Below are 25,487 nucleotides of genomic sequence, written 5' to 3'. Positions count from 1 at the left end.
CACATTCTGAATGAAACCCCTTCACAGGAATGCACAATTTAATACAGTCTCTATAAAGAGTGGGTATAAATCACTCTATTCATAAAGCTTAACTTTAAGAAAAAAGAATTTAGATACGCCACATTCATGATCACGCCACCCTGGATGGTGCAACGTGTGGAGGCAATGGCTTGCAGACATCCAGTTCTTCCAAAAGCACCTTTTAAAACTGCAAGGTATGTTGAGACTTCTGCTATGATTTAGCCAACTTAGAAGTAAAAGCTCAAATAAATATTTATATTACAAATATTAAGAATGCCCTTAAGTAGCAGAAGATCAACAAACTCCAAGTAGGGAGAAGATATCAAAGAACAAGTAATATCAATTATTCTTCTAAGAAAAGACAAATCTACAAAATATAAAACTACAGATTATATAAAGGATTGTTGCATAATTTTTTCTTTCTTCTGCACCCTAAAAAGGTCTCATACTGAGGAGACGGCTTTTACAAAAGCCTCTCTCTGGCTGGGGACACTCCAGGCACATGGCCTTATATGGAGACCCGAGTCACAGAGGCCTGCAGGGACCTGGGTGCCACTGAGCAGCCAAGGCAATTCAGGGAGCTTTGGCTCTCACAGCATAAGGTCCCCTGGGGGTGAGGAGTATGGATCACGAATATTTGCCAAAGAGAATTAGGACCATCTAAAATAATTCACTCAAGTCCCTAGGCTCAAATCACCCTCTTCTACTCCAAACCAGGGGTTGTGGAGTAGATACACTGAGAAATGGTTCCGAAAACGAATGTTCAGGACATTTATTATGCAGTTAGTGTCAAAGGGCAGTTTTGGAAAATCAAGTATCAAAATATTTTTACAGTGATTTATTTATTTCCCTCTCTTCTGTCTCCACCGTTTGGTTATTACTTTTTCACATGAAAGCTCACCTCGCCCTCGTGAAGAACTTCGACCTCTAGGAGCACCCACCACCGTTCCTCCTCCTCCTCGTCCTGTCAATCGCAGGACAGCAGCACTATTTACGGACATGGAAAAGTTTCTCTGCCAAAAAAAGAAAAGAAAGAAAAGAAACGGATGAAACAGATAAAACTGCATGTCGCTCCTCACCATCTCCCAGCGTCTATAAACCGGCATCTAATGACTACTAGCACTGGGAAATGATCACCACATGGCACACGGCACACGAAGATATTCCAAAATCTGGTTGTAGCTGGAGATTTTAAACTAACATTTCAGATTAACAAACATGAACAACCAACGCTTAAACCATTTCAGGTTCTGTACGTACCCACGAGGAGGCAAGATATGTACGCATCATCATAACAAACAGAGAATACACAGTAAGAGAGATCTGGTTTGAAAGGGTCCTTTAACTACTGAAAGGTGAAAATGAGCAGGAGTCACAAAAGGTCTGAATCAACAGTAACAGGATAAAGAAAAAAATATTGATCATTTTGCCTCATTCTGCTCATCTATATGAATTAGCAACTCCAACTAGTGTTTAATAGAATAACAGGTATCAGGGATGAATGGGGAAAGGCAAAGTAAGAAGTGGGTAGGGGAAGAGAATGCTTGAGAAGAATAAACAAAACCCCAATCACTTGGTCATTAGCCTTCATTTGCACCCACAGTCAATGTGGAAAAGGGTCAAATATGACAAGAACAATAGTGGGTAAGCATCCTTCAAACATGAAGAGGGGACACAGGAAGACAGGAGGTCTGGGATTCAAAAGTAAGTTTAGTCACTATTTCTGGATAAATGGAACACACAGGGCTTAGGAAAAGGTAAAGCAGGAAGCAATTATAAAAATACTGGAAAATGATCTATGAAATATTAAAATCCTAGGCATGTGAAACAATTTAATGAGACAGTTTTAAACTCAAAAACTGTTGGAATACATCTTTACCTGAATACTTTCTATACACTTGGGCTTCTTTGATAGCTCAGCTGGTAAAGAATCCACCTGCAATGCAGGAGACTCCAGTTTGATTCCTGGGATGGGACGATCCACTAGAGAAGGGATAGGCTACCCACTCCAGTATTCTTGAGCTTCCCTTGTGGCTCAGGTGATAAAGAATCCGCCTGCAACGCAGGAAGCCTGAGTTTGATCCCTGGGTCGGGAAGATGCCCTGAAGGGAAAGGCTACCCACTCCAGTATTCTGGCCTGGAGAATTCCATGGACTATATGCAAAGAGTTAGACACGACTGAGCAACTAAGCACAGCACAGAACCTAAAAGACATCTGTGCAAAAATGCAGTGGTATGGCACAGTGTGGAAAACACAGCTTCAGCATGGCTGCAGCAAGGGACCTCTGGACAGAGACAACACATGAGGCTAAAGTACACAAATTCGGTAGCAGCTAACTAAATTTCAGGGAAATAAAATTCTGCAATTCAACTACTTCTTTTAAGTCCAAACTGTTTCCACTGTGTTTGGATTCAAAAATCAAATGAAATATGATATTCCTATTTTAAAGAAATCAACATGTAATTTTGGTTTGAAAAACTTCTACTTTCTTTACTAAATTTCTTATTTTAATATATGGGTGATTTTCTCCTCATTACCTGTCACTACTTGTCTTTATCAGAACAGTATTCAATAGAATTTGTTCAGGTAAACTTTAGAAACTTATTTTATTCCTTTGACTTTTATAGGCATATAATAATACAATCAAGTAACTTCAAAACTGAAGACCAAGATGTAATTAATAATGGAAAACTAGAGGTAGATACCAAACTTAATCAATACTTATTTCAAACTGTATTTTAATAAAAATTATTTTTAAGAAAAGCTAGTTGAAACAAATGCATTAATTTATCTCGGGGCACACAGTAAACAGCAGCGTTACTGAATAATTCTTCTGGGATCACAATTAAGCAAGACTGTGAAATCCCCAAATCTAGATTCATGTATTCTAATACTGGAAAAATAGAAGTCAGTGTTAAATATACAGTACATGCCAGAATCTGACACTGTTGAATACCTCATAACCAAAGGATTACATGTATGAAACCCAAACGCACCCATCTACAGAGTTCAGGGAAACTCTCATATGCTTTCTTTCACACATCCTAACACACTGCAGCTGAAAGTGAAAGTTGGTATAATCTCTGGAAGGCAATATATATACTTAACAGATACATCTGTCAAAGTATATTTCAATGTCCACAGCTTTTTACACAATTTCTCTTCTTACACATGTGAAAAATAACAAACAGAAAGATTTTTAACTGTAGTACTGTTTGTGAAAGCAAAAATGGCAACTGGCAAAGTATCAATCAAAAGGAGCTGATCTAAAAATCATGGCTATCTACACAGGGAATTCTACACAATTTTTTAAAAATATGAGGCAACTCTTACTTATTAGGGTTAACCATACAAATTGGCTTCCCAGGTGGCTCACTCAGTAAAGAATCCACCTACAGTGCAGGAGATTGCATTCAACAGAGGAGACTTGGGTGAAAGCAAGTTAGGAAGATCCCCTGGAGGAGGAAATGGCAACTCACTCTAGTATTCTTGCCTGGGAAATCCCATGGACAGAGGAGCCTGCCAGGCTACAGTTTATGGGGTTCCAAGAGTCGGACATGACTTAGCAACTACACCATCACCATCATAAAAAACTGCTAATATTCAATCATTTCTGATCCAGAAAACCACAATTTCATACAGTCAGCCTAATAGGCATAGCTGGAGTGAAGTGCATGGAGAGGCTAAACTGCCTGAGAGTGAACTGCGGCTCCTTTACTCAACTCTGTGCCTCATTTTCCTCATGCATATAATGTGAAAAGGAATCTACTTCGTGGGCTGTTGTAAGCACTTAACACATTAAGCAACAAGTAGTTAGAACAGTGACACATCTTAAAAGTTAAATAAATATCTGTCATTATCTCCCAAATAGATGCTTAGGTAAAAACAGTGCAGAACTGTATGCATAGCAGGCGTGCGCGCGTATGTTTTAAAGAACAGATACAAAAGTAGCTGCAGTTGCACTAAATAGCAGCTGTGTGTGTGTGTGTTTTAAAGAACAAACACCAAAGTAGCTGCAGTTGTATTAAATACCCTAGAAAGGGAATATAAGACAATGAAAATAACAGTTAATCCTGAGGGAAAAAAAGCCTAGGTCACTCATAGACTTGTTTTTCACTGTATGTGCTTTGTGAATTTTGCATGTATACACATGTATCGTCTAATTAAAAATGTATACATGAAGTGACTTTCTTTCATGTAAAATAAATAAAATATACCAATCTGGTAGCAGTTACTTAAATTACAAGTGTAATATATAGAGCTTTATTGACTATGCCAAAGCCTCTGACTGTTGGAAAATTCCCAAAGAGATGGGATACCAGACCACCTGACCTGCCTCTTGAGAAACCTATATGCAGGTCAGGAAGCAAGTTAGAACTGGCTATGGAAAAACGGACTGGTTCCAACAGGAAAAGGAGTACGTCAAGGCTGTATATTGTCACCCTGCTTATTTAACTTATATGCAGAGGACATTCTGAGAAACGCTGGGTTGGAAGAAGCACAAGCTGGAATCAAAATTGCTGGGAGAAATATCAATAATCTGAGATATGCAGATGACACCACCCTTACGGCAGAAAGTGAAGAACTAAAGAGCCTCTTGATGAAAGTGAAAGAGGAGAGTGAAAAAGTTGGCTTAAAGCTCAACATAAAGAAAACTAAGATCATGGCATCCGGTCCCATCACTTCATGGCAAACAGATGGGGAAACAGTGTCAGACTTTATTTTGGGGGGCTCCAAAATCACTGCAGATGGTGATTGCAGCCATGAAATTAAAAGACACTTGCTCCTTGGAAGGAAAGTTATGACCAACCTAGACAGCATATTAAAAAGCAGAAACATTACTTTGGCAACAAAGGTGTGTCTAGTCAAGGCTATGGTTTTTCCAGTGGTCATGTATGGATGTGAGAGTTGGACTATAAAGAAAGCTGAGTGCCGAAGAATTGATGCTTTTGAACTGTGGTGTTGGAGAAGACTCTTGAGAATCCCTTGGACTGCAGAGATATCCAACCAGTCCATCCTAAAGGAGATCAGTCTTGAGTGTTCATTGGAAAGACTGATGTTGAAACTCCAATACTCTGGCCACCTGATGAGAAAAACTAACTTATTGGAAAAGACCTTTACATTGGGAAAGATTGAAGGCAGAAGGAGAAGGGGATGATGGAGGATGAGATGGTTGAATGGCATCACCAACTCAAAGGATATGAGTTTGGGTAAACTCTGGGAGTTGGTGATGGATAGGGAGGCCTGGCGTGCTGCAGTCCGTGGGGTCAAAAAGAGTCGGACATGGCTGAACAACTGAACTGAATGCTTTTCAAACTCGATAAGGACATACAGGGAAATGTCCAATCAAAGAGCAACTAGAAGATCTTATTCAAGCATTAATTTTGTTCAAAGAAAACCTTTTACGTAATTATATTTTACACATGCATGCATTCATATATATGTGAACATGTATGTTTAATAGTATATGTGGGTGGGGAGGGTGTAGGCAGGAAATGCGTACACTCAATTAACTTGCTTTTAAAGATAAAATACCCTCTTCAGGTAACATTAGGAAACAAGATATATAGCAAGAAGCTATTTTAGGTTATTAGAATTATTTACCTCCTGGATAGGAGTAACAGGGTGAATCGATATGCAAAACTCTAGCCTAGGAAGGTCTAAACAATTCCTGAACAGGTAACCATCCAAAGTGTTAATTTCAAAATATTAATGAATCTTTTGCTTAATGAATCTTTTGCCAGCTCTAAGTACTGTCCTATTCCAACATATATTATAAAAAGAAAGGCTAGCAAGTGTCAAGAATTCCTCAATTTTGCATTTTTGTGTTGTGCTGTACTTAATCGCTCAGTCATGTGCAACTCTTTGCGACCCCATGGGCTGCAGTACGCCAGGCTCCTCTGTCCATGGACTTCTCCAGGCAAGATTACTTGAATGGGTTGCCATTTCTTTCACCAGTGGATGTTCTCCACCCAAGGATCAAACTCCAGGTCTCCACATTGTGAGCGGATTCTTTACTGTCTCAGTCACCAGGGAATCCAATCTTTACATTAAGCCCTGGTAATTACAGCATTCAAATCTTAACACCTTAAGATAAACTTTTCCATTATAAAAACAAAATGAAGAGTTACTTCTTTAGTGATTCTAGAACTAATTTTCATGTGAAGGTGTACTGCATATCTAACTTTATTCCTTTTTAAAAAACCAACAGTTTTCAGCAGTATTTATTGAATAATTTTTGATTGCTCAATCAAGTAATCTGTGTAGCCCTTAAAGCATATCACATTAGTAACTAGTACCAAGTCCTTCTGCCTACTTACTAAAAAGCTTTTCTAACCCATGTTGTCTCTAAGAAAATCTAGGCAGTCATTTAATGAAAAATAAAAAATAATTATTAAAAAGTATTCATAAACAATTGGAAAACTAATCACAAAAGACTGAAACTGGTATAATGAGCTATATAAAATAGGCTTCTGTATTAAAAAATACAGTGCAATTTTTAAAACCAATGCAATTTTAAATTTATAAAAATGAACTAGTACATGAGTGGATGAGGGGTGGGAGGGAGGTTCAAGAGGGGATACATGTACACATACAGCTAATTCACTTCACTGTATGGCAGAAACTAACAGCACTGTAAAGCAATTATATTCCAATAAAAAAGGAACTGAAAAAAAAAAAAAAGAAAGAAAATTTAACAGGTTAGGTTTAGGACTAGCTCAAGAAAAAGACTATTATCCGCACCACCCCTGCAACAAAAATGGCAAAGAACAAAAAATTACAAGATATATAAATGCAAGTATCTGAGAAACTCTGCATTGGGGAAAGAAATGCAAACTAAAACAAAGAAAGAATACTTTTTCCAAATGTGCAGAGAATATTTTTCAATAAAAACAACATAAATATAGAACAAAGCTTAGTATACACCACCACCTTCACAAAAAGAGGGAAATATATTCAATATTTACTTGGAAAAATACACAAGAAACTGCTAATACAGGCTGCTTTTCAGAAAAAGAGACAGATGGCTGGTGGAAAGATAAATTTTGATTTCTAAACCATATGATTTGGGCTTCCCTGATAGCTCAGTTGGTAAAGAAATCTGCCTGCAATGGAGGAGACCCCAGTTCAATTCCTGGGCTGGGAAGATCCGCTGGAGAAGGAATAGGCTACCTAACTCCAGTATTCTTGGATTTCCCTTTGGCTCAGCTGGTAAAGAATCTGCCTGCAATGTGGGAGACCTGGGTTCAATCCCTGGGTTGGGAAGATTCCCCTGGAGAAGGGAAAGGCTACCCACTCCAGTATTCTGGCCTGGAGAATTCCACATGATTTACTGCTCATGAAAAAAACAATGAAATCATGGAACATTGCAAAAGCAAGGGTAAAATACTATAGGTATGGCAGCAGTGAAACAAAAGTAATACATACCCACATACAGTGTTTCTTCAAAGTGATCCAGCAGTATGGAGTGAGTTAGTTTTATTTCTCAACTTTCACTTATAATCAGCTGGTATGTGCATCTATCCTTAAGCCACAGTTTTTTGTTTTGGATTTTTTTTTTTTCCACAAGGGATGTAGGATCTTAGTTCCTTTAGTCCAGGAATCAAACCCACACCCTCTACACTGGAAGCACAAAATCTTAACCACTGGACCGCCAGGGAAGTTAAAACCAGTTCTGATTACTGCAGCTTTGCAGTTAAGTTCTGAAACTGGAGGTACAGGTCCTATTTCTTCTTTGCAAAAGTGTTTTGACAACTTAGGGTCCTCTGCAATTCTATATAAATTTTAAGATCAGCTTCTACCCAAAAAGCCACTGGGACTTTGGTGGGGATTGTACTGGCAGCAAATCATTAATAATATTAAGTCTTTCAACGGTTAATAAAATGCTAATGCCTTTTCATTTATTCAGATCTTCTTTAATTTCTTTCAATAGTGTTTCATTTTTTTTTTATTGTATAAGGTTTCATACTCCTTAAATTTATTCCTAAGTATTTTGGTTTTGATACTAAACAGAATTTTCTTAATTTCCTTTGCAAATTGTCCATTGCTAGTATATGGAAATGCTTCCCTGGTGGCTCAGTCAGTAAAGAATCCACCACCTGCAATGCAGGAAACCTGGGTTCAATATCTGAGTTGGGAAGATACCCTGGAGGAGGGCATGGCGACCCACTCCAGTATTCTTGCCTGGAGAATTCCCATGGACAGAGAAGCCTGGCAGGCTACAGGGCATGGGGTTGCAAAGAGTCAGACACGACTGAGCGACTAAGTATACAATAATGGAAACACAACTGACTTTTGTGTACTGATTCTGTAGCGTACAACTGTGCTGTATTTACTTACCGGTGTTAACAGTTATTCTGTGGATTCTTTAGGATTTTCTATATGAAGGATCATGTCATCTTCAAACAGATAATTTTACTTCTTCCCTTCCAGTCTGGATCCTTTTTATTTCCTTTTCTAGCCTAAGAGCTCAGCTAAAACTTCCAACACAGGGTTCAATATCAGTAGTGAAAGCAGATATACTACCTTGTTCCCAATCCAAGAAGAAAAGCTTTCAGTCTTTCATCACTGAGTATGATGTTGGTTGTGGGTTTTTCATAAAAGCCCTTAACTAAGCTCACTTTCATTCCCAGTTTGTTACGTTTGCTTTCACAAAAGGGTGTTGAATTGTGTGCTTTTTCTGTGGAAACTGAGGTGATCAAGTGCTTTTCTTTTCTTCATTCTATTAATTGGGTATATTATATTGGTTTTATGTTGCACCACCCTGGAATTCTGGGGATAAACCCCACTTAGCCATGGTGTATAATTCTTTTGAAACGCTGTTGGATTCAGTCTGCATTACCGGTGTATTTTGACAACTGAAGATACACAAAAATAAACATATCAAATGTTAACAAGTAATTATTTCTACATGGTAATTTTATAGGAAAGATTTACCTCTTCATATCTTTCTGTATTTTCTATAATCAAATATGAATATCTTTTACAGCAAAAAAAAAAAAGTATTTTATTGATTTTTCTCACTTATGAAATATTATAAAGCAGAGATGAACAAACTGATGCCATATGTATGAATGTGAAATCTAAAAATCATTACTCAAAAAACAAGCTGCAGAATATAATTATACAGTGGTGCTGTCACTTCAATCGTGTCCGACTCTTTGTGACCCCAAGGACTGTAGCCTGACAGGCTCTTCTGTCCATGAGATTCTCCAGGCAAAGATACTGGAGTGGGTTGCCATTTCCTCCTCTGTAATATACAGTATGCTATCTTCAATATAGGCTTCCCTGGTAGTTCAGATGGTAAAGAATCTGCCTGCAATTTGGAGATCTGGGTTCAATACCTGGGTCAGGAAGATCCCCTGGAGAAGGAAATAGCTACCCACTCCAGCATCATTGCTTGGAGAATTCCATGAACTGAGGAGCCTGGCAGGCTATAGTCCATGTAAAATTTATAACCCTATAAAATGAAACTCTTATAGGTATGCTGCTGCTGCTGCTAAGTCGCTTCAGTTGTGTCCGACTGTGCGACCCCATATAAACAGCAGCCCACCAGGATCCTCTGTCCCTGGGATTCTCCAGGCAAGAACACTGGAGTGGGTTGCCACTTCCTTCTCCAATGCATGAAAGTGAAAAGTGAAAGTGAAATCGCTCAGTCATGTCCAACTCGTAGCGACCCCATGGACTGCAGCCTACCAGGCTCCTCCGTCCATGGGATTTTCCAGGCAAGAGTACTGGAGTGGGGTGCCATTGCCTTCTCCGCTTACAGGTATACGGACACACAAATATGTAATGAAAATATCAAAACATGAATGATGAAAGTAATCTGATTCATAGTAATCCCTGGAAATGCAGAGAGGGGTACACCCCAGGCAGTCTCAACTGGGGTGAAGGAGAAATTTTGTTTCTTAAAACAAAAATATACACAAATTATTTTAAGATTAGATGTATATGAGTTGAAAATATTCAGGTCTTTGTAATAATATTCTCTATACTATTTGAAATGCTTCATAATAAAAATATTTTTGAGAAAAATTAAACCAAAATATAAACAGATGTCCAATTTTTTTTAAAGGAAATTTACCATTTTTGAAAAGAAAGTTTTCAGCAATTACTAGAGACAGGACCCTTCCTTTCCCATGAATTCTTTATAACAATAACAACTTTTCATCAATGAAAATATTTGTTGATGACCCGAGATGATACTGGGTTTCATGAATAAAGAAGGAACTATTAGCCTGACTTTGGACTTCCCTGGTAGCTCAGCTGGTAAAGAATCCACCTGCAATGAAGGAGACCCTAGTTAGATTCCAGGGTCGGGAAGATCCCCTGGAGAAGGGATAGGATACCTACTCCAGTATTCTTGGGCTCTCATGGTGGCTCAGACGGTAAAGAATCTGCCTGCAAAGCGGGAGACCTGGGTTCAATCCTGGGTTGGGAAGATCCCCTGGAGGAGGGCATGACAACTCACTCCAGTATTCTTGCCTGGAGAATCCCCATGGACAGAGGAGCTCGGCGGGTTACAGTCCATGGGGTCGCAAAGAGTCGAACACGACTGAGTGACTAAGCACACAGCACAGCCTGATTTAGGAGAAACCGCAAATGAAACAAAACTGCTTACAGAAGTATGATGCTCAAAGTCACCAAATAAATATCACACCTTTCTTAAAACTTAACACAGGTTAACAGAAGTCTAATTTTTATTTGGCCATGCCTTGTGGCTTGTGAGATCTTAGTTCCCCATCAGTTCTGAACCACCAGGGAAGTTTCACTAAGTTCTTTTAATAGGCTTTTCCCTCTTAATAGACTGATTTCACCATGCACAGCATGGCACGAGTACAGAGAAAACACCCAGAGCTGTCACAAAAAAATAATGAAAAATGTTCTGGAATTAGACAGTGGTGATGGGTTACACAACTCTGCATCTACTAAAAACTACAAACATGTTTAATTTTATGGCATGTAACTTAGGTCTCAATAAAGCAGTTTTCTTAAAAAGTAATGATGATTCTTCATTTAAAGCGGCATTCCAACAAAGCTCTTTCTTTCTCCATTTTACTATAATCACCACGGTGGTGGCGGTTTAGTCACTAAGTCGTGTCCAACTCTTGCGACCCCATGGATTGTAGCCCACCAGGCTCCTCTGTCCATGGGATGCTCCAGGGAAGAATACTGGAGTGGGCTGCTATTTCCTTGTCCAGGGGATCTTCCCGTCCCAGGGACTGAACCTAGGTCTCCTGCATTGCAGGCAGATTCTTTACCAACTGAGCTATGAGGGAAGCCCAATAATCACCATAGTTCATTGAAATCAGAAACTCCATTATTTATGTATGGACACTGTACACTGTAACACAGAATCTGTTACTTTACAGCCCAAAACTCTAACTTTCTCACTATTATCATTTTAAAAAATCTGTGACAGAAAAGCACCGTTTTAAGCACACTGTGAGCTGATTATTTACATTTTCCTCTAGTGGTAAAAACTGGTGGGAATTCAGGTTTAGCATATTACTTCGGAAAAACGACATGTTTCTGAAAAGAAGGCCCTCTCCCCTGAAAAATACCTTTTTCTCTCTATTCTAACACACATCCTTATCTCCACATAATACTCAACAGCCTCAAATCTAAATCAGAATCTAGTCAACTAAGAGAGGCATCCATATGCCGAGAAGAGTAGAAGGAAGCAGACCTGGGGAAGGAGGACACTCCTTAGACCCTAAGGAGGAACTTCCTATTTTCAAGCCTCAGTGGGAACAAACAAGAGTGGGACCTGAGGCTCAACGCTACGCACACACCTGTTCTTCTTCCGTGAAGGGCACAAGAGCCAGTGGCAGCAGGGGCTCCTCCTGTAGGATAGGCAGAAATTCTTTATCCAGAAGATCTGAAGGGATCTGTTTGACCAAACACATGACCATGAGATTAATGCTCTCCCTGCAATTCTAAAGAAGCCAAAACAAGAAAATACTGTTTGGTTTATCTGCTGCTGATTATCAAAGATATGGATTAAAAGCTTATTCAGTCACAATTAATATTCTGACAGGGTCAAACATTTTTTAAAAGCCCACTCACCCCGTCCTCCCATTAGACTACCACGCTCAGATTTGATATATAACACTGACCCTGATACTCCAGAGTGCACATTTAACTCAAACCACAGACGGTAAGGAGAATTTTACAAGCAACTGTATCTGTTCTTAGCAACGATCATTAAAGTTTGATCCTTAATCCATTAATAAACTTAAAAGCAAAGTACACTTAAGTAGAAAATGTTATTCCTCACTAGTTACATAACAGAAGTGTACTTTATACTGTGAGTTTTGATCATTTATAAGTAACACAAATGAGGTACTATATTTTAAGATTTTCTCCCCACTAAAAATTTTACATTTAACTCAAAAGCAAAGAACAAGAGAAGCATCTGCCCTTCTGGCTCCTAACATCTAACTGGAAAGAATGACAGATGCAATAAAGAGAAGAGAAAACTTTCTCAGCCATCACAATTTGATAAAAATAAAGGTTGTGAGGAAATCAGTTAGACAAAGCATTAAGTCCTGACCACTCTGCTGCTTCCATAAAGCTTTCTACTTCTGTGATGAAATCTTAGGTTTTCTCTAAAGCATAAAGTGTGTATCATTTAGAAGAGCCTCTGTGAACTAATGCAGGTTTCAACACAGGAAGAAAAGAGAGAAGAACCATAGCTATTTCATGTATCAACACATAACTGTACATACCCAGAAATCGCATTTGCAATTTTCAACTCTTTCCTACGTTCTTACCTTATTGTCTTTAAGGAAAAGTGCTAACATTTCTTCTCGCCCGTAACGATAGTCTGCTAACTTATACTTCGGCAATGCTGGCGAAAGAGGGGGGGATGTAATACTCCCACCGCTGGACAGAGCTCGGAGCCTGAAACAGTAAGCAGAATAGAAAAACAAAGTGTCAAATGAGCTGGCAGTAAGGACTTTTTATTTCCACATAATGTAATATCTTCATTTTAGTTCTTCAAAAGAACAGAAAGGAAAAGCCATTATCTCAAGGTATCCAAGATTTTAGCTCTAATGCAATCTGTTGTAATAGCTCACTAAGAAAATAGTTCATTGAGTTTATTGACAAATAAGTAGATAACTTCCTTAAGAAGTATTGTGCCATATCCCTGAGAAGTTTAGGGAGTGAGGAGGAGACACCTTTTTCCAAACTATAAAAGTAACATAATTAAAACAAAAGTGAGACATCACCTTACATACACTGGATTAATAAAAATGAATAACTCTAACAATACCAGCTATTGGCAAGGATGTAAAGCGACGCAAATTCTCAAGTAGCACTTGTGGAGTTAAAAACCAAAACAGTGACTTCAAAGAATGATTTTCTAATATTTAACAAAATATTTTAAAAAATATTTTTGCTCCCCAAGAGAAAATGCAAAATACAGACACCTGTAAAAAAGATACTTTTAAATATGCCCACAACATTTCATAATTCACTTTTAATAAAAGAAATTAATGGTCAGTGTAGAGAATTTGAAAATACAGTGGGGAAAAAAAGGTGAAGTACAAGGAGAAAAAAAAAAAAAGCCATATTTACTGCTAAGGAAAAAAAGAAAGGTAAAAATATACTTCAAGCTGATAACAGAAATTACCTCGAAGGAAGAAAACTGGGAAAAGGGGAACGAGTTAATTTTTAAAATGTTATTATTTTAAAAAGGAGTGAATCTCAGCAAAAAATGTCAAGTTTCCCTCTAGGGAAACCATCAGGAGTAGCCCAAAGTTCTATGAAGTAATAGATAACAAGGGTAAAAGGGACCAAGGTACTTCAAGTCAGTAGTTTAGCCCAAAGAAAATTCAAGAGAAGCACTGAAATATATCCCCAAATTGCTAAGCTGTATTGACAAAAAAAAAGGGGGGGGGGCGGTCTACAACTTGTACATTAAAAAGTATGAAGGTCAAGTAGAATAAATACTTGCACATTATTCACGAACGGCAGAAAAAGTAGCAGGTACCTAGCAAATACACAGAATGTGTTTACATGTAGAAAGCAATACAAGGGGGAAAAAAAAGAGTATGCATTAGTACAGTAAGACTAATAAAGTTTTATTTCTTTTTACTTATTTTTTAAAGTTTTATTACAGACAATTTTGAACATATATAAAAGGATCAACAAGAAACTCTCCTGTACCCACCAACCCAGTCCCCAGGCCATCCCACTCCTTCTACAGCCCCATCTAACCCTCCTTTAATATTATTCTGAAGGAACTCTTTTGCTTTCAAAATTTTTAAAGGAAATTATTTTCAAGTTTGGAGACAATTCTTTTACGACAAGTTATCATTTCATCTGGAGAAGGCAATGGCACCCCACTCCAGTACTCTTGCCTGGAAAATCCCATGGATGGAGGAGCCTGGTAGGCTGCAGTCCATGGGGTCGCTGAGGGTCAGACACGACTGAGCGCCTTCACTTTCACGCATTGGAAAAGGAAATGGCAACCCACTCCAGTGTTCTTGCCTGGAGAATCCCAGGGACAGGGAAGCCTGGTGGGCTGCCATCTATGGGGTCACACAGAGTTGGACACGACTGAAGTGACTTAGCAATAGCAATCATTTCATCTGCAAATATTTCAAAATGTTATCTCTAAAAGATAAGGATTTTTAAGTCTGAATTTTGCTAACTTTATCCCTGTGATATAGTTTAATACATTTCTCTGTTCTCTGCATTTCATGTAAACAGGTGACTGGATGTAGACTTGACAAGACTACATCCATGTGGTGGTATGTTACTCCACCAGGAGGCACAGGCTGCCTGGTTGGTTTTGCAAGGCTAAGTAGTTCTTCAAGAGCGAAGCTTAGATCCCCTAATTCACTAAGGTTACAGACTGACTTTATTCTATCATTTCTTCTTTATTTACTAGGTAGAGGTTCTACAAAGAGAAACTTTCCTCTTACACTATCTGGTAGTACCTAATAGAATATATCTCATATAAGAAAAGAAACAGCTTTCCTTCTTCCATTTATTAGTTTTCATAATAATGACTTGGTTCACTAACAATCCTCCAACAGTAAAATTATTTTCATTAATATATTTCATTTCACTGCAATTATTCTTAACAATACTCAAACTCTCTCAACTCTGCCTAGTGGAAGAGGCTTCAGGTTAGCTCCCAAGTCCTTCTGACCCAACCCTAGTAGTCTTTGAGAGCTTCATTTCTATCTGGTATGTCAAATGTTCCAAAATCAGCTTATTTCTTGCCTCAGATGCGGAATAACCATTTCACCAGGGAGCCTGATTCTCTTTGGTAATAAACAGATTAAGACTACCATCTGGGTGCTCAAAGTGTTCACTGTTATTGGGTTGGTTTTTTGTTTTCTTTCCAATTACTCACGGACTTAAGAGGTCATCGAGTCCAATGCCTATCAGTTCAGTTCAGTCACTCAGTCGTGTCCGACTCTTCACAACCCCATGAATCGCAGCACGCCAGGCCTCCCTGTCCATCACCAACTCCCAGAGTTCACTCAGACTCACATCCTTCGAGTTGGTGATGCCATCCAGCCATCTCATCCTCTGTCGTCCCCTTCTCCTCCTGCCCCCAATCTCTCCCAGCATCAGAATCTTTTCCAATGAGTCAACTCTTCGCATGAGGTGGCCAATGTATTGGAGCTTCAGCTTTAGCATCATTCCTTCCAAAGAACACCAAGGACTGATCTCCTTTAGGATGGACTGGTTGGATCTCCTTGCAGTCCAAGGGACTCTCAAGAGTCTTCTCCAACACCACAGTTCAAAAGCATCAATTCTTCAGCACTCAGCCTTCTTCACAGTCCAACTCTCACATCTATGCGTGACCACTGGAAAAACCATAGCCTTGACTAGACGGACCTTTGTTGGCAAAGTAATGTCTCTGCTTTTGAATATGCTATCTAGGTTGGTCATAAGTTTCCTTCCAAGGAGTAAGCGTCTTTTAATTTCATGGCTGCAGTCACCATCTGCAGTGATTTTGGAGCTCAAAAAAATAAAGTCTGACACTGTTTCCCCATCTATTTCCCATGAAGTGATGGGGCCGGATGCCAGGATCTTCGTTTTCTGAATGCTGAGCTTTAAGCCAACTTTTTCACTCTCCTCTTTCACTTTCATCAAGAGGCTTTTGAGTTCCTCTTCACTTTCTGCCATAAGGGTGGTGTCATCTGCATATCTGAGGTTATTGATATTTCTCCCGGCAATCTTGATTCCAGCTTGTGTTTCTTCCAGTCCAGCGTTTCTCATGATGTACTCTGCATAGAAGTTAAATAAGCAGGGTGGCAACAGACAGCCTTGATGTACTCCTTTTCCTATCTGGAACCAGTCTGTTGTTCCATGTCCAGTTCTAACTGTTGCCTCCTGACCTGCATACAGATTTCTCAAAAGGCAGGTCAGGTGGTTTGGTATTCCCATCTCTTTCAGAATTTTCCACAGTTTATTGTGATCCACACAGTCAAAGGCTTTGGCATAGTCAATAAGGCAGAAATAGATGTTTTTCTGGAACTCTCTTGCTTTTTCCATGATCCAGTGGTTGTTGGCAATTTATCTCTTGTTCCTCTACCTTTTCTAAAACCAGCTTGAACATCAGGAAGTTCACGGTTCACGTATTGCTGAAGCCTGGCTTGGAGAATTTTGAGCATTACTTTACTAGCATGTGAGATGAGTGCAATTGTGTGGTAGTTTGAGCATTCTTTGGCATTGCCTTTCTTTGGGATTGGAATGAAAACTGACCTTTTCCAGTCCTGTGGCCACTGCTGAGCTTTTCAGATTTGCTGGCATATTGAGTGCAGCACTTTCACAGCATCATCTTTCAGGATTTGGAATAGCTCAACTGGAATTCCATCACCTCCACTAGCTTTGTTCGTAGTGATGCTTTCTAAGGCCCACTTGACTTCACATTCCAGGATGTCTGGCTCTAGGTCAGTGATCACACCATCGTGATTATCTGGGTCGTGAAGATCTTTTTTGTACAGTTCTTGTGTATATTCTTGCCACCTCTTAATATCTTCTGCTTCTGTGAGGTCCATACCATTCTGTCCTTTATCAAGCCCATCTTTGCATGAAATGTTCCCTTGGTATCTCTAATTTTCTTGAAGAGATCTCTAGTCTTTCCCTGTAAGACAGGCTAAACAAGTCAGTGAGAAAACAAAATGCCCACAGAGGAGGACCCAACCACTGCTGAAGGACCTGCCAGCACAGTGGTTCACATCATGAACATCTGGGCTCTTCCCTGAAAAAGTGGAATTACTATCCACTGAAAACTGAAGCTGGGAATGTTGCATATACTCATTTACGTTTCACAACCACCCCCAATATGACAGATGAGGAAAACAAAGCCAAGGAGTTAAGCCATTTACCCACAATCAGAGCCAGCAGAACCAAGAGTCAAAAACAAGGTTTTTATGACTAAAAAGATCAAAATCTTTCCAACAGTGAGGTCTCAAAGTTTTAAAATAGTCATGGCTCAGTCTGCCAAAAATTAATTTTTAAATATACATCTATATAATTAGAAATCAGTTTAAAATATCTTATACTGAGTCGATATGTTCCCTAGGAGTGTCTACCACTAGAGGGCACATCTAAGCGCTCTTCCATCTTCTAATGGAAAAATCATCCCAGTATCTGCAATTATTATGTCTCACGAGGCTTTCCAGCTCACCCGTCCAACACCCCCAATTTCTTCATCTACTCCTCACAAGGTTTCAAATCCACCCAACAATCCCCAGAGAATGAGATAGTTGGATGGCGTCACTGACTCAATGGACATGAGTTTGATAACTACAGGAAACAGTGAGAACAGGGAAGCCTGGTGTTCTTAAGTCCATGGGGTCGCAAAGAGTCAGACACAACTGGGCGACTGAACAACCCCCAGGGGCTTCCCATGCCTAGGAACTGAACACTTCTTATAGGTACCAGACCTAAAGACTAACATGACCAGGAATGCATACTTAGGAGAGTCCTCCAGCTACTGTGAAGGCAAGCTAGGCATAATGCAACTGAGAGAAGATGGTAGCCTGAACCAGGAGAATGGCTGTGCTCCACTTAGTAATCAACAAATCCTGTCCCAAGTCCTCCTTCACCCACAGATATCTGGAAAAGCTGAAACATATCTAGATAACGTCCTTCCCTAAAAACCCACCAGTGACCTTTACCTCCTCTAGAATCGTGCTCCATATAGCCCTCTCTTCTAGAAACTCAATCCTTCCCTATCAGCATTCCACTCATCTCTCAATATATCTAACAGTGATTTGTTTAAAAGTCCTCTAACGTAGCATCCCTCTCTGGCAATGCAGCACTAGTCATCTTCCTCTTCATTTCAGAGACGTCTTCACCGCCTCACTTCCCAACCACTTCAAAACCCAGCGTAACGTGGCTTCTCCCCACTACTCCACTGCTCTAGAAAAGTTCAACCACCTCAACAGTAGGCCCAAGTGAAGTCTCCCTCTCCTGATCATCTTCACCTTCCTGGCCACAGGGAGATCTGTTTAACACAGGAGGCCCAGTGCTACTCCCAGGAGTACTAGTAGTCACTGAGAGCAGCTGGGCCTTCCAAAACCACCCCTCCCCGACACCCACAGTCCTCTCTTGTTAACTGTTGTTCAAACCCAAACTTCAGCTTACAAAAGTAATTCAGAATGTCCATGTAGTTGTGTGAAGATGTACAAACCTAAAAGCACTTCTGTGTAAGCTCATGACTCAGTTCCAGGTGTGAACTCTCCCCGACAGAGTAAGGCTTTCTTATTCAACCACTCACAGCCCTCTAGGTCTAACAGACCCCAAACCTACTCCTCAAAACCTCCTTCATCACCGGTATTCCCAAAGGCAGGTAAGGATACCACCATCTACTGAGCGAATGCTTTCACATCCTACCAGGTTTTAAGGGCTTCCCTGTGGCTCAGTGGTAAAGAAAACACCTGCTAATGTAGGAAACATGGGTTCAATTCCTGGGTCAGGAAGATCCCGTGGAGAAGGAAATGGCAACCCACTTCAGTATTCTTGCCTGGGAAATCCCATGGACAGAGGAGCCTGGCTGGCTACAGGTGATGGAGCCACAAAAGAGTCAGACATGACTTAGCAACTAAACAATCAGTTTTAAATCCTAAATCTCTCAAACCATCCTCTGGCCAAGTAACCTTCTATTGTTCACACTTATTACCTCAACTGCTGCAACAGCATCCTAAATAATTTAACCAGTCAAAGTCCATCCTCCACGCTGCTACCAGTTACCTCTTTCAAAAGCAAATTTGAATAAAATGCTCCCTGATTAACAATTCATTGGCACACAATGATCAGGTAAAATAAAAAACTTCGTAACATAGAAAGGCTACCTGCAAGCTCTTCTCGCCCACACTTCATAACATAGCCAAGGCAAAATGTCTTGGAATTTCCCTCTGAAACCTATGGTTCCCTGTCCACTTGTCTTCACCCAGGCTTAGGCTTTCTGATGTCTGGAATATTTTTTCTAATTGTTTTCACCTGGGACGCCAGGGGAACTGCCTGGAAGTAGAGAGGTTAAGTGGAAAGGAAGAAAGGAAAAGATGAGAAACAGGAGTAGGGTAGGGGGTTGGAACGGAGAAGGCAATGGCACCCCACTCCAGTACTCTTGCCTGGAGAATCCCATGGACAGAGGAGCCTGGTAGGGTGCAGTCCATGGGGTCGAGAAGAGTCGGACACGACTGAGCAACTTCACTTTCACTTTTCACTTTCATGCATTGGAGAAGGAAATGGCAACCCACTCCAGTGTTTTTGCCTGGAGAATCCCAGGGATGGCGGAGCCTGGTGGGCTGCTGTCTATGGGGTTGCACAGAGTCGGACACGACTGAAGCGACTTAGCAGCAGCAGCAGCAGGGGGTTGGAAAGAGGGCCGTAGGAGGGAAAGGAAAGAGATCTAGATCCTGGGTGTTTGGCTACACACAAGTACCCACGAATGTTCACAGAACTAATTGGCTAGTGGAAGGAAAACCTAATAAACAGTCATACAAATGGAGAACTAGTGAAAGATTTTGGAGACAATTTGATCAAATTTACATTTTAAGATTACTCTGGCTGCAGTGGGGACAGCAATCAGAAGAAAAGGAGCCAGGAAACACTAGAAGGCCTGTCCTTTAGTTTATATCAGGAGATGACGGTGGCTTACACTAGGCTGGAGGCAATGAAGATAGAGAGAAATGAATAGGTTCAAGAGGTATTTTGGAGGTAGAGTTGACACAGCATTGTGATGGACTAGACACAGGGATATAGAAGTAAAAGAAAATGACCTGCATAACTCCAAGATGTCTGGCTTGAGCTAACGGGCACACTGTGATGTTAAGATGAAATAAAAGAGGAAATTTAAAAGGACAAAATTCATGAGCTCAGTTTTGGAAAACTATAAAGGATGAGAAGCCTGCAGGGATCAAATGAGCAGCTGAATATCCTGTATAACCATTATACTCCCTTTACAACCTGCATGTATGCATGCTAAGTCGCTTCAGTCCTGTCAGACTCTGCAACCCTATAGACCATAGCCTGCCAGACTCCTCTGTCCATGGGATTCTCCAGGCAAGAATACTGGAGTGGGTTGCCTTTACACCCTCTGGGGAACTTCCCCCTCTTGTAACACTGACAGCGAAATTACTTAGTGTCAGCTTCTCCACTAAATAAATAATTCAAAAGTAGGTACCATGTCCTTTGGCTTCCCTGGTGGCTCAGATGGTAAAGAATCCGCCTGCAATGCAGGAGACCTGGGTTAGATCCCTCAATTGGGAAGGTCCCCTAGAGAAGGAAATGGCTACCCACTTCAGTATTCTAGCCTGGAGAAATCCACGGACAGAGGAGTCTGGCAGTCTACAGTCCATGGGGTCGCAAAGAGTCGGACACAACTGAGCGACTTTCATTTTTTCATGTTCCTTATCCTTGCTGCTTCCTTATCTCCTTACCTAACCCAAGATGTAAAACACGAGGCCCTTGATAAAATGTTTTCTAAACAACTCAATGTTCTCTTTTAAAATACAGCCTAGGATAACAACAAATTCCTTCAGATGGCACTTATCTTTTTACTCTTTTTGAAAACTGGGACTATTAATGCATTCCATCCTCCAGAACGTCTCTCATTTCCCTCACAACTCCACAAAGATCATGAACAGTAATCTAGAAATCTCAGCTTTGAATTCTCTTGCCCCATGCCCTCCACCATAAGACCTGAATCATTCAACATTTACTAAGTGCCCACACTAGCTAAACAATGGACTTACCAAAATTGAGAAATACAGTGCTTTTCTTAATGGAAGTAGCTCTTTTTTGAGTAAACAGATATAAACAGACACAGTACGAGGTCATAACTACTTTAACACAGGTCTGAACAAAGTGCTTTGGGAAAAACAAAAGTACCTCATTCTTTGCAAGGGAAGACCTGGGTAAGTTTCCTTAAGGCCATGGAGATGAGACAGAAGAAACCCCAAACCAGTTCCTTGGCTCCTTCTCCATAAAGCCAGCTAATTGTCTGCAATTGTTTCGTTCCCCTATGATTAATTCCTTTATTATCCAATTTATCTGAATAGATTTTGGATGCTCAAAATAAAAAAATGAAAATACCAAAATAAAGCAAGTTATAATGAATTTGTTTTCCTCCTTTAAAATGTCTTAAAGTACACAATCATTTGCGAAGAAAAAAGAACAGAAGGATACAAACCAAAACATTAACAACAATTCTTTGGGTGGCAGAATTAAAAGGGTAATTGAGATCTTCTATTTTTCCTTTCGTACTATTGCTTCCTCCAAGGTTTTCTGGAGTGAGTGTGAATTATCTTATTACTAGGACTAACAAAAAATTCTTTAAAAAGAAGAAACCTACCAGATTTAGAACTAAAAAAGTTTTTTTTTCTTTAAGGTAGTACTCTGTGTTTTGTCGACAGTGAAATAAACAGGCAACAGATGGGAATTAAATTCATACAATCCTTCTTGTGGTCAGTCTGTCCATGTATCATCCAAAGCCTTAAAAAATAAACTTCTGATTTAAAAATTCCACTTCCAAGATATTATTCCAAACGAAATCAACAGTAACACAAACAGAACTATTAAAGGATGTGTATACATATTAACAATGGCAAAATATTAAAAATGACTTTACTTTCCAACACTTCACTCATGCATTTAATAAATATTTATTGAGTATCTACTATGTGCCAGGCACTGACGTTACAGCAATGAACAAAGTGTACAAAAATCAAGACCAAAGTACTTGCCCTCAAAGGAGCGCACAGTCTAGTGGGGGCCAAACAATGGCATATAAATAATAAAGAAAATCAGTAAAATATTTGGCATGTTATATTTTTATATAGACTGTGAAGAAAAAATTAAACAGGGAAAGGAGGTAGGAAATGGGGGGAGTTGGTCAGAAAACCTCTAAGATGGTAACATTTGAAGTTAAAATGACTCGATTTATATATAAAAATGATTTACTACTCCATTAAGTATATCACACTCTTTTTAAAACTGCCTCCATTAAATCTATCACACTCTTCTTAAAATTGCTTCAGTAATTATGGAATACATTTCTTTATCCTAAATATAAGCTAAGCTAAGACCTAATGATTCTACCAGATGAAGACCTAAAGATTCTATTCCGTCTTTTCTACTAGCTTAAAAAGTCCATGCTTACGGTCACCCAGGTCTGTCCCTACCACAATTTTCTTTGCTCTCTCATCTTCCCTACTGTCAAATCAATCTCTTCATTTCACACAACTCTTACCAAACATCATGTTTTACATCATGATAAAAATGTTAGTAAAAAGAATACAGTATCACTAAATGTTTCTGTATGTTTCAGAGTTACACACTGATTCAGTGTAATCCTCCTAAACTATGATTCTCAAAGTTATTCTGGACATAGTTCCTTACCTCAAGTTTCACAATGAATGCAATGGTACATGCAGAAAAAACACAGCAACAGTCTCTATTCATACTGCAGCTGTCTAGATCAGGGTTACCTGAGTTACTTAAGTAACTTAATATATCAGATATATTATGTACATATATGGAGTTTCCCTGGTGGCTCAAATGGTAAGGAATCTGCCCACAATGCACGAGACTCCAGTTCAATCCCTGGGTCGGGGGGCGGGGGGGGGGGGGGGGGGTGGGGAGGGGGTTGGAGATCCCCTGGAGGAGGGGATCCAGTTTTCTTGCCTGGAGAATGCCATGGACAGTGGAAAAGCAGCCAGATAATATGGAAACAAATGAGTGTGGCTGTGTTTCAACAAAACTTTACAGTCCCATGGCCATAGTTTGTCAACCCATTTAGCATCATGTTAAATGTGTAATGACTCTACAGAGAGCGTCAGCAGGAGTGGTTCTTTTACTGGTACTGTCTCTCTCTCTTAACTCTTAACAGAGAGAGACTTAGACGAAAGACAAAAAAAAAAAAAAAAACTTCCTTAAATTAGCTGATGATTTTAACCATGTTTTCACAAAGAAAAGACATGTGAGTGTGTAAGTGCAAAAAGGCAGCAGTTACAAATGAAGGCAAAACCCTGCACACAAAATGGCTTACACATTGAGCTGTATGATTTAAAGCCACCTGCTAAGACGTGAATAAGGTTTTAGCTACAAGAATATTCACCAAAAAAATTTTTATAATGATGAAAAACTGAGAACAGCCTATATTTGTTACATCTGGAAGACTAAATAAATGATGGTACATCCATACAGTGCAACTATTTAAGGTAACAGAAAATATTTATTGATAAAAAAGATACTTTTGATGTTTTTTTTAGACAGGTTACAAAACTGAATGTACAGTATGATCCCATTTTTATGAAAATAAATGTACATTTACACAAATGAGCATACATAAAGCTACCTAGAATGATATACCAACCTATTACAGCGGTTACTATGGACAGTGAAATTAAGGTAATTATATCTTCTTGTGGATTACTTGTAATTTCTAATTTTTCTAGAAGTATATATTGATTTGATTTGGTAATAAAGTTATTTTTAAAATATAAAATAAGAACTAGAACAGGTAATTTAGGTCAACATTTTCAAAATAAACTCTCAAAGCATATAACTTGCATTGGTTCTTAAAACTTCGAATGATTTCTCCTCAGTCTCCAAATGCTAGCTACAAGAACCAAGAAAATTAAGGAATTACATATAAAAAGAAATGTATATAATAATGTAAGTTAATAATCTTCAAATAGGGAGTACTACAGGAAGTCTGGAACATTTATCAAAGCACCACCACCGAAACACTCAAGGACATTTACGACACTATTCCGATCATCTACTTTATATACTGCCTCTGATTCAAGGTCTGAATGGGAAAAGCAACTATCATTATTCACGCCACTGACGAGGATCTTCAATCACCAACTTTGGGGGGAAAGGAAGAAGAGGGGGAAAGAGTCACACTACAATGTGATGGATCTCAAAATCCCATGAGAATTCCATATTCAGGGTCCAAACACATCTGTAAGAGACTCAAAGGTTGATTAATTGATATTACGGCAAATGCTAACCTGATTCTAGATGGGCTATAGCCAGTATAATTCTGGATCACCTATGTAGCCCATCAATAAAATAAAACTCAAACAATAATTCAATAAAAACTATTTTTTCCAAATAAATATGAATAGCACTCACAAAACACTGTAGCAGAAAACATATAAATATTAAAATGTTACAATTATATAAAATTATACTCGCACCTACATAAGGATTCAAACACAAAGTAAATAATTTGCTAGGACTATGAAGAGTTTTAAATTCATTATCATTACACAACCAGAACAGGAAGACTTTTTTAATAAAGGACAAATGCAGTCACTAACCAAATATAAATTATTCCTGACTGGCTATATTGTTTTCAACTAGGCACATAAAGTCTCTAAAACATGCACATTTTATAAGCCCCCAACACCTGCACAAATACCTTACTACTGAACTAGTCATGCAACTCTGAACAGGATGAGGTTTTGAAAACTCACCATTCAGGCCCAAAGTTCAGTGTCTGCGTTTCCGCTGCCATTCTTTTCCGTATGTTTACAACAGATTTTTATATGCAGAGAAACCTGTTCAAGAGAAAACATCTCCATACAGTTGGTCAAGACTGAATCAGAATTCCAGGCCAGAAAGTACAGCTAGGGAGCGTGTTTTGCTTATGCTCCTCTCAACCAGTCACCAGAATGAGGTTTTTTTAATGCCTATTTATAATACAGCAGGCAAAGTAAAATGAATAAACCAACCCTTAATTCTAATCCACCATCTTTTTATGTTTACACAGGAAAAGGAGGCAGGGTATAAGAGACGCTGGTCAGACAGGTGGTAGCAGACCACGCAGGGCCCTGGAGACCAAACGAAGGATTTCTCCTTTTTCAGCTTTAGGCAATGGATAAGGAATGAGGGGTAACAGATTTACATTTTATTAATAATTTGTATTACTCGCTTGGAATGGCTCACCCATCACCATGAAGTACATCAAAGA

The 25,487-nt window shown here is 39.3% G+C and overlaps 1 protein-coding gene across 8 annotated transcripts in view; it reads right to left on the bottom strand.

The window, feature by feature from the left end:
* Positions 1–25,487, bottom strand: part of GIGYF2 (GRB10 interacting GYF protein 2) — a 129,286-nt gene that overhangs the window by 78,634 nt on the left and 25,165 nt on the right. For 7 of the 8 annotated variants that reach the window (XM_061412630.1, XM_061412632.1, XM_061412635.1 and 4 more), the window contains 4 exons: positions 24,991–25,074; positions 12,799–12,928; positions 11,818–11,913; positions 923–1,034 (listed from right to left, as the gene is read on the bottom strand). In XM_061412630.1, the coding sequence (XP_061268614.1) occupies positions 923–1,034; positions 11,818–11,913; positions 12,799–12,928; positions 24,991–25,031 (379 nt within the window). In that variant the 5' untranslated portion in view covers positions 25,032–25,074. The remainder of the gene's footprint in view (positions 1–922; positions 1,035–11,817; positions 11,914–12,798; positions 12,929–24,990; positions 25,075–25,487) is intronic. The other variant, XM_061412634.1, reaches the window with a different exon arrangement.

Source organism: Bos javanicus, chromosome 3, assembly GCF_032452875.1.
Source record: "Bos javanicus breed banteng chromosome 3, ARS-OSU_banteng_1.0, whole genome shotgun sequence".
Lineage (NCBI taxonomy): Eukaryota > Metazoa > Chordata > Mammalia > Artiodactyla > Bovidae > Bos > Bos javanicus.
Note: the sequence above shows the minus strand (reverse complement) of the source record. Positions and strands in the feature narration are given on the sequence as shown.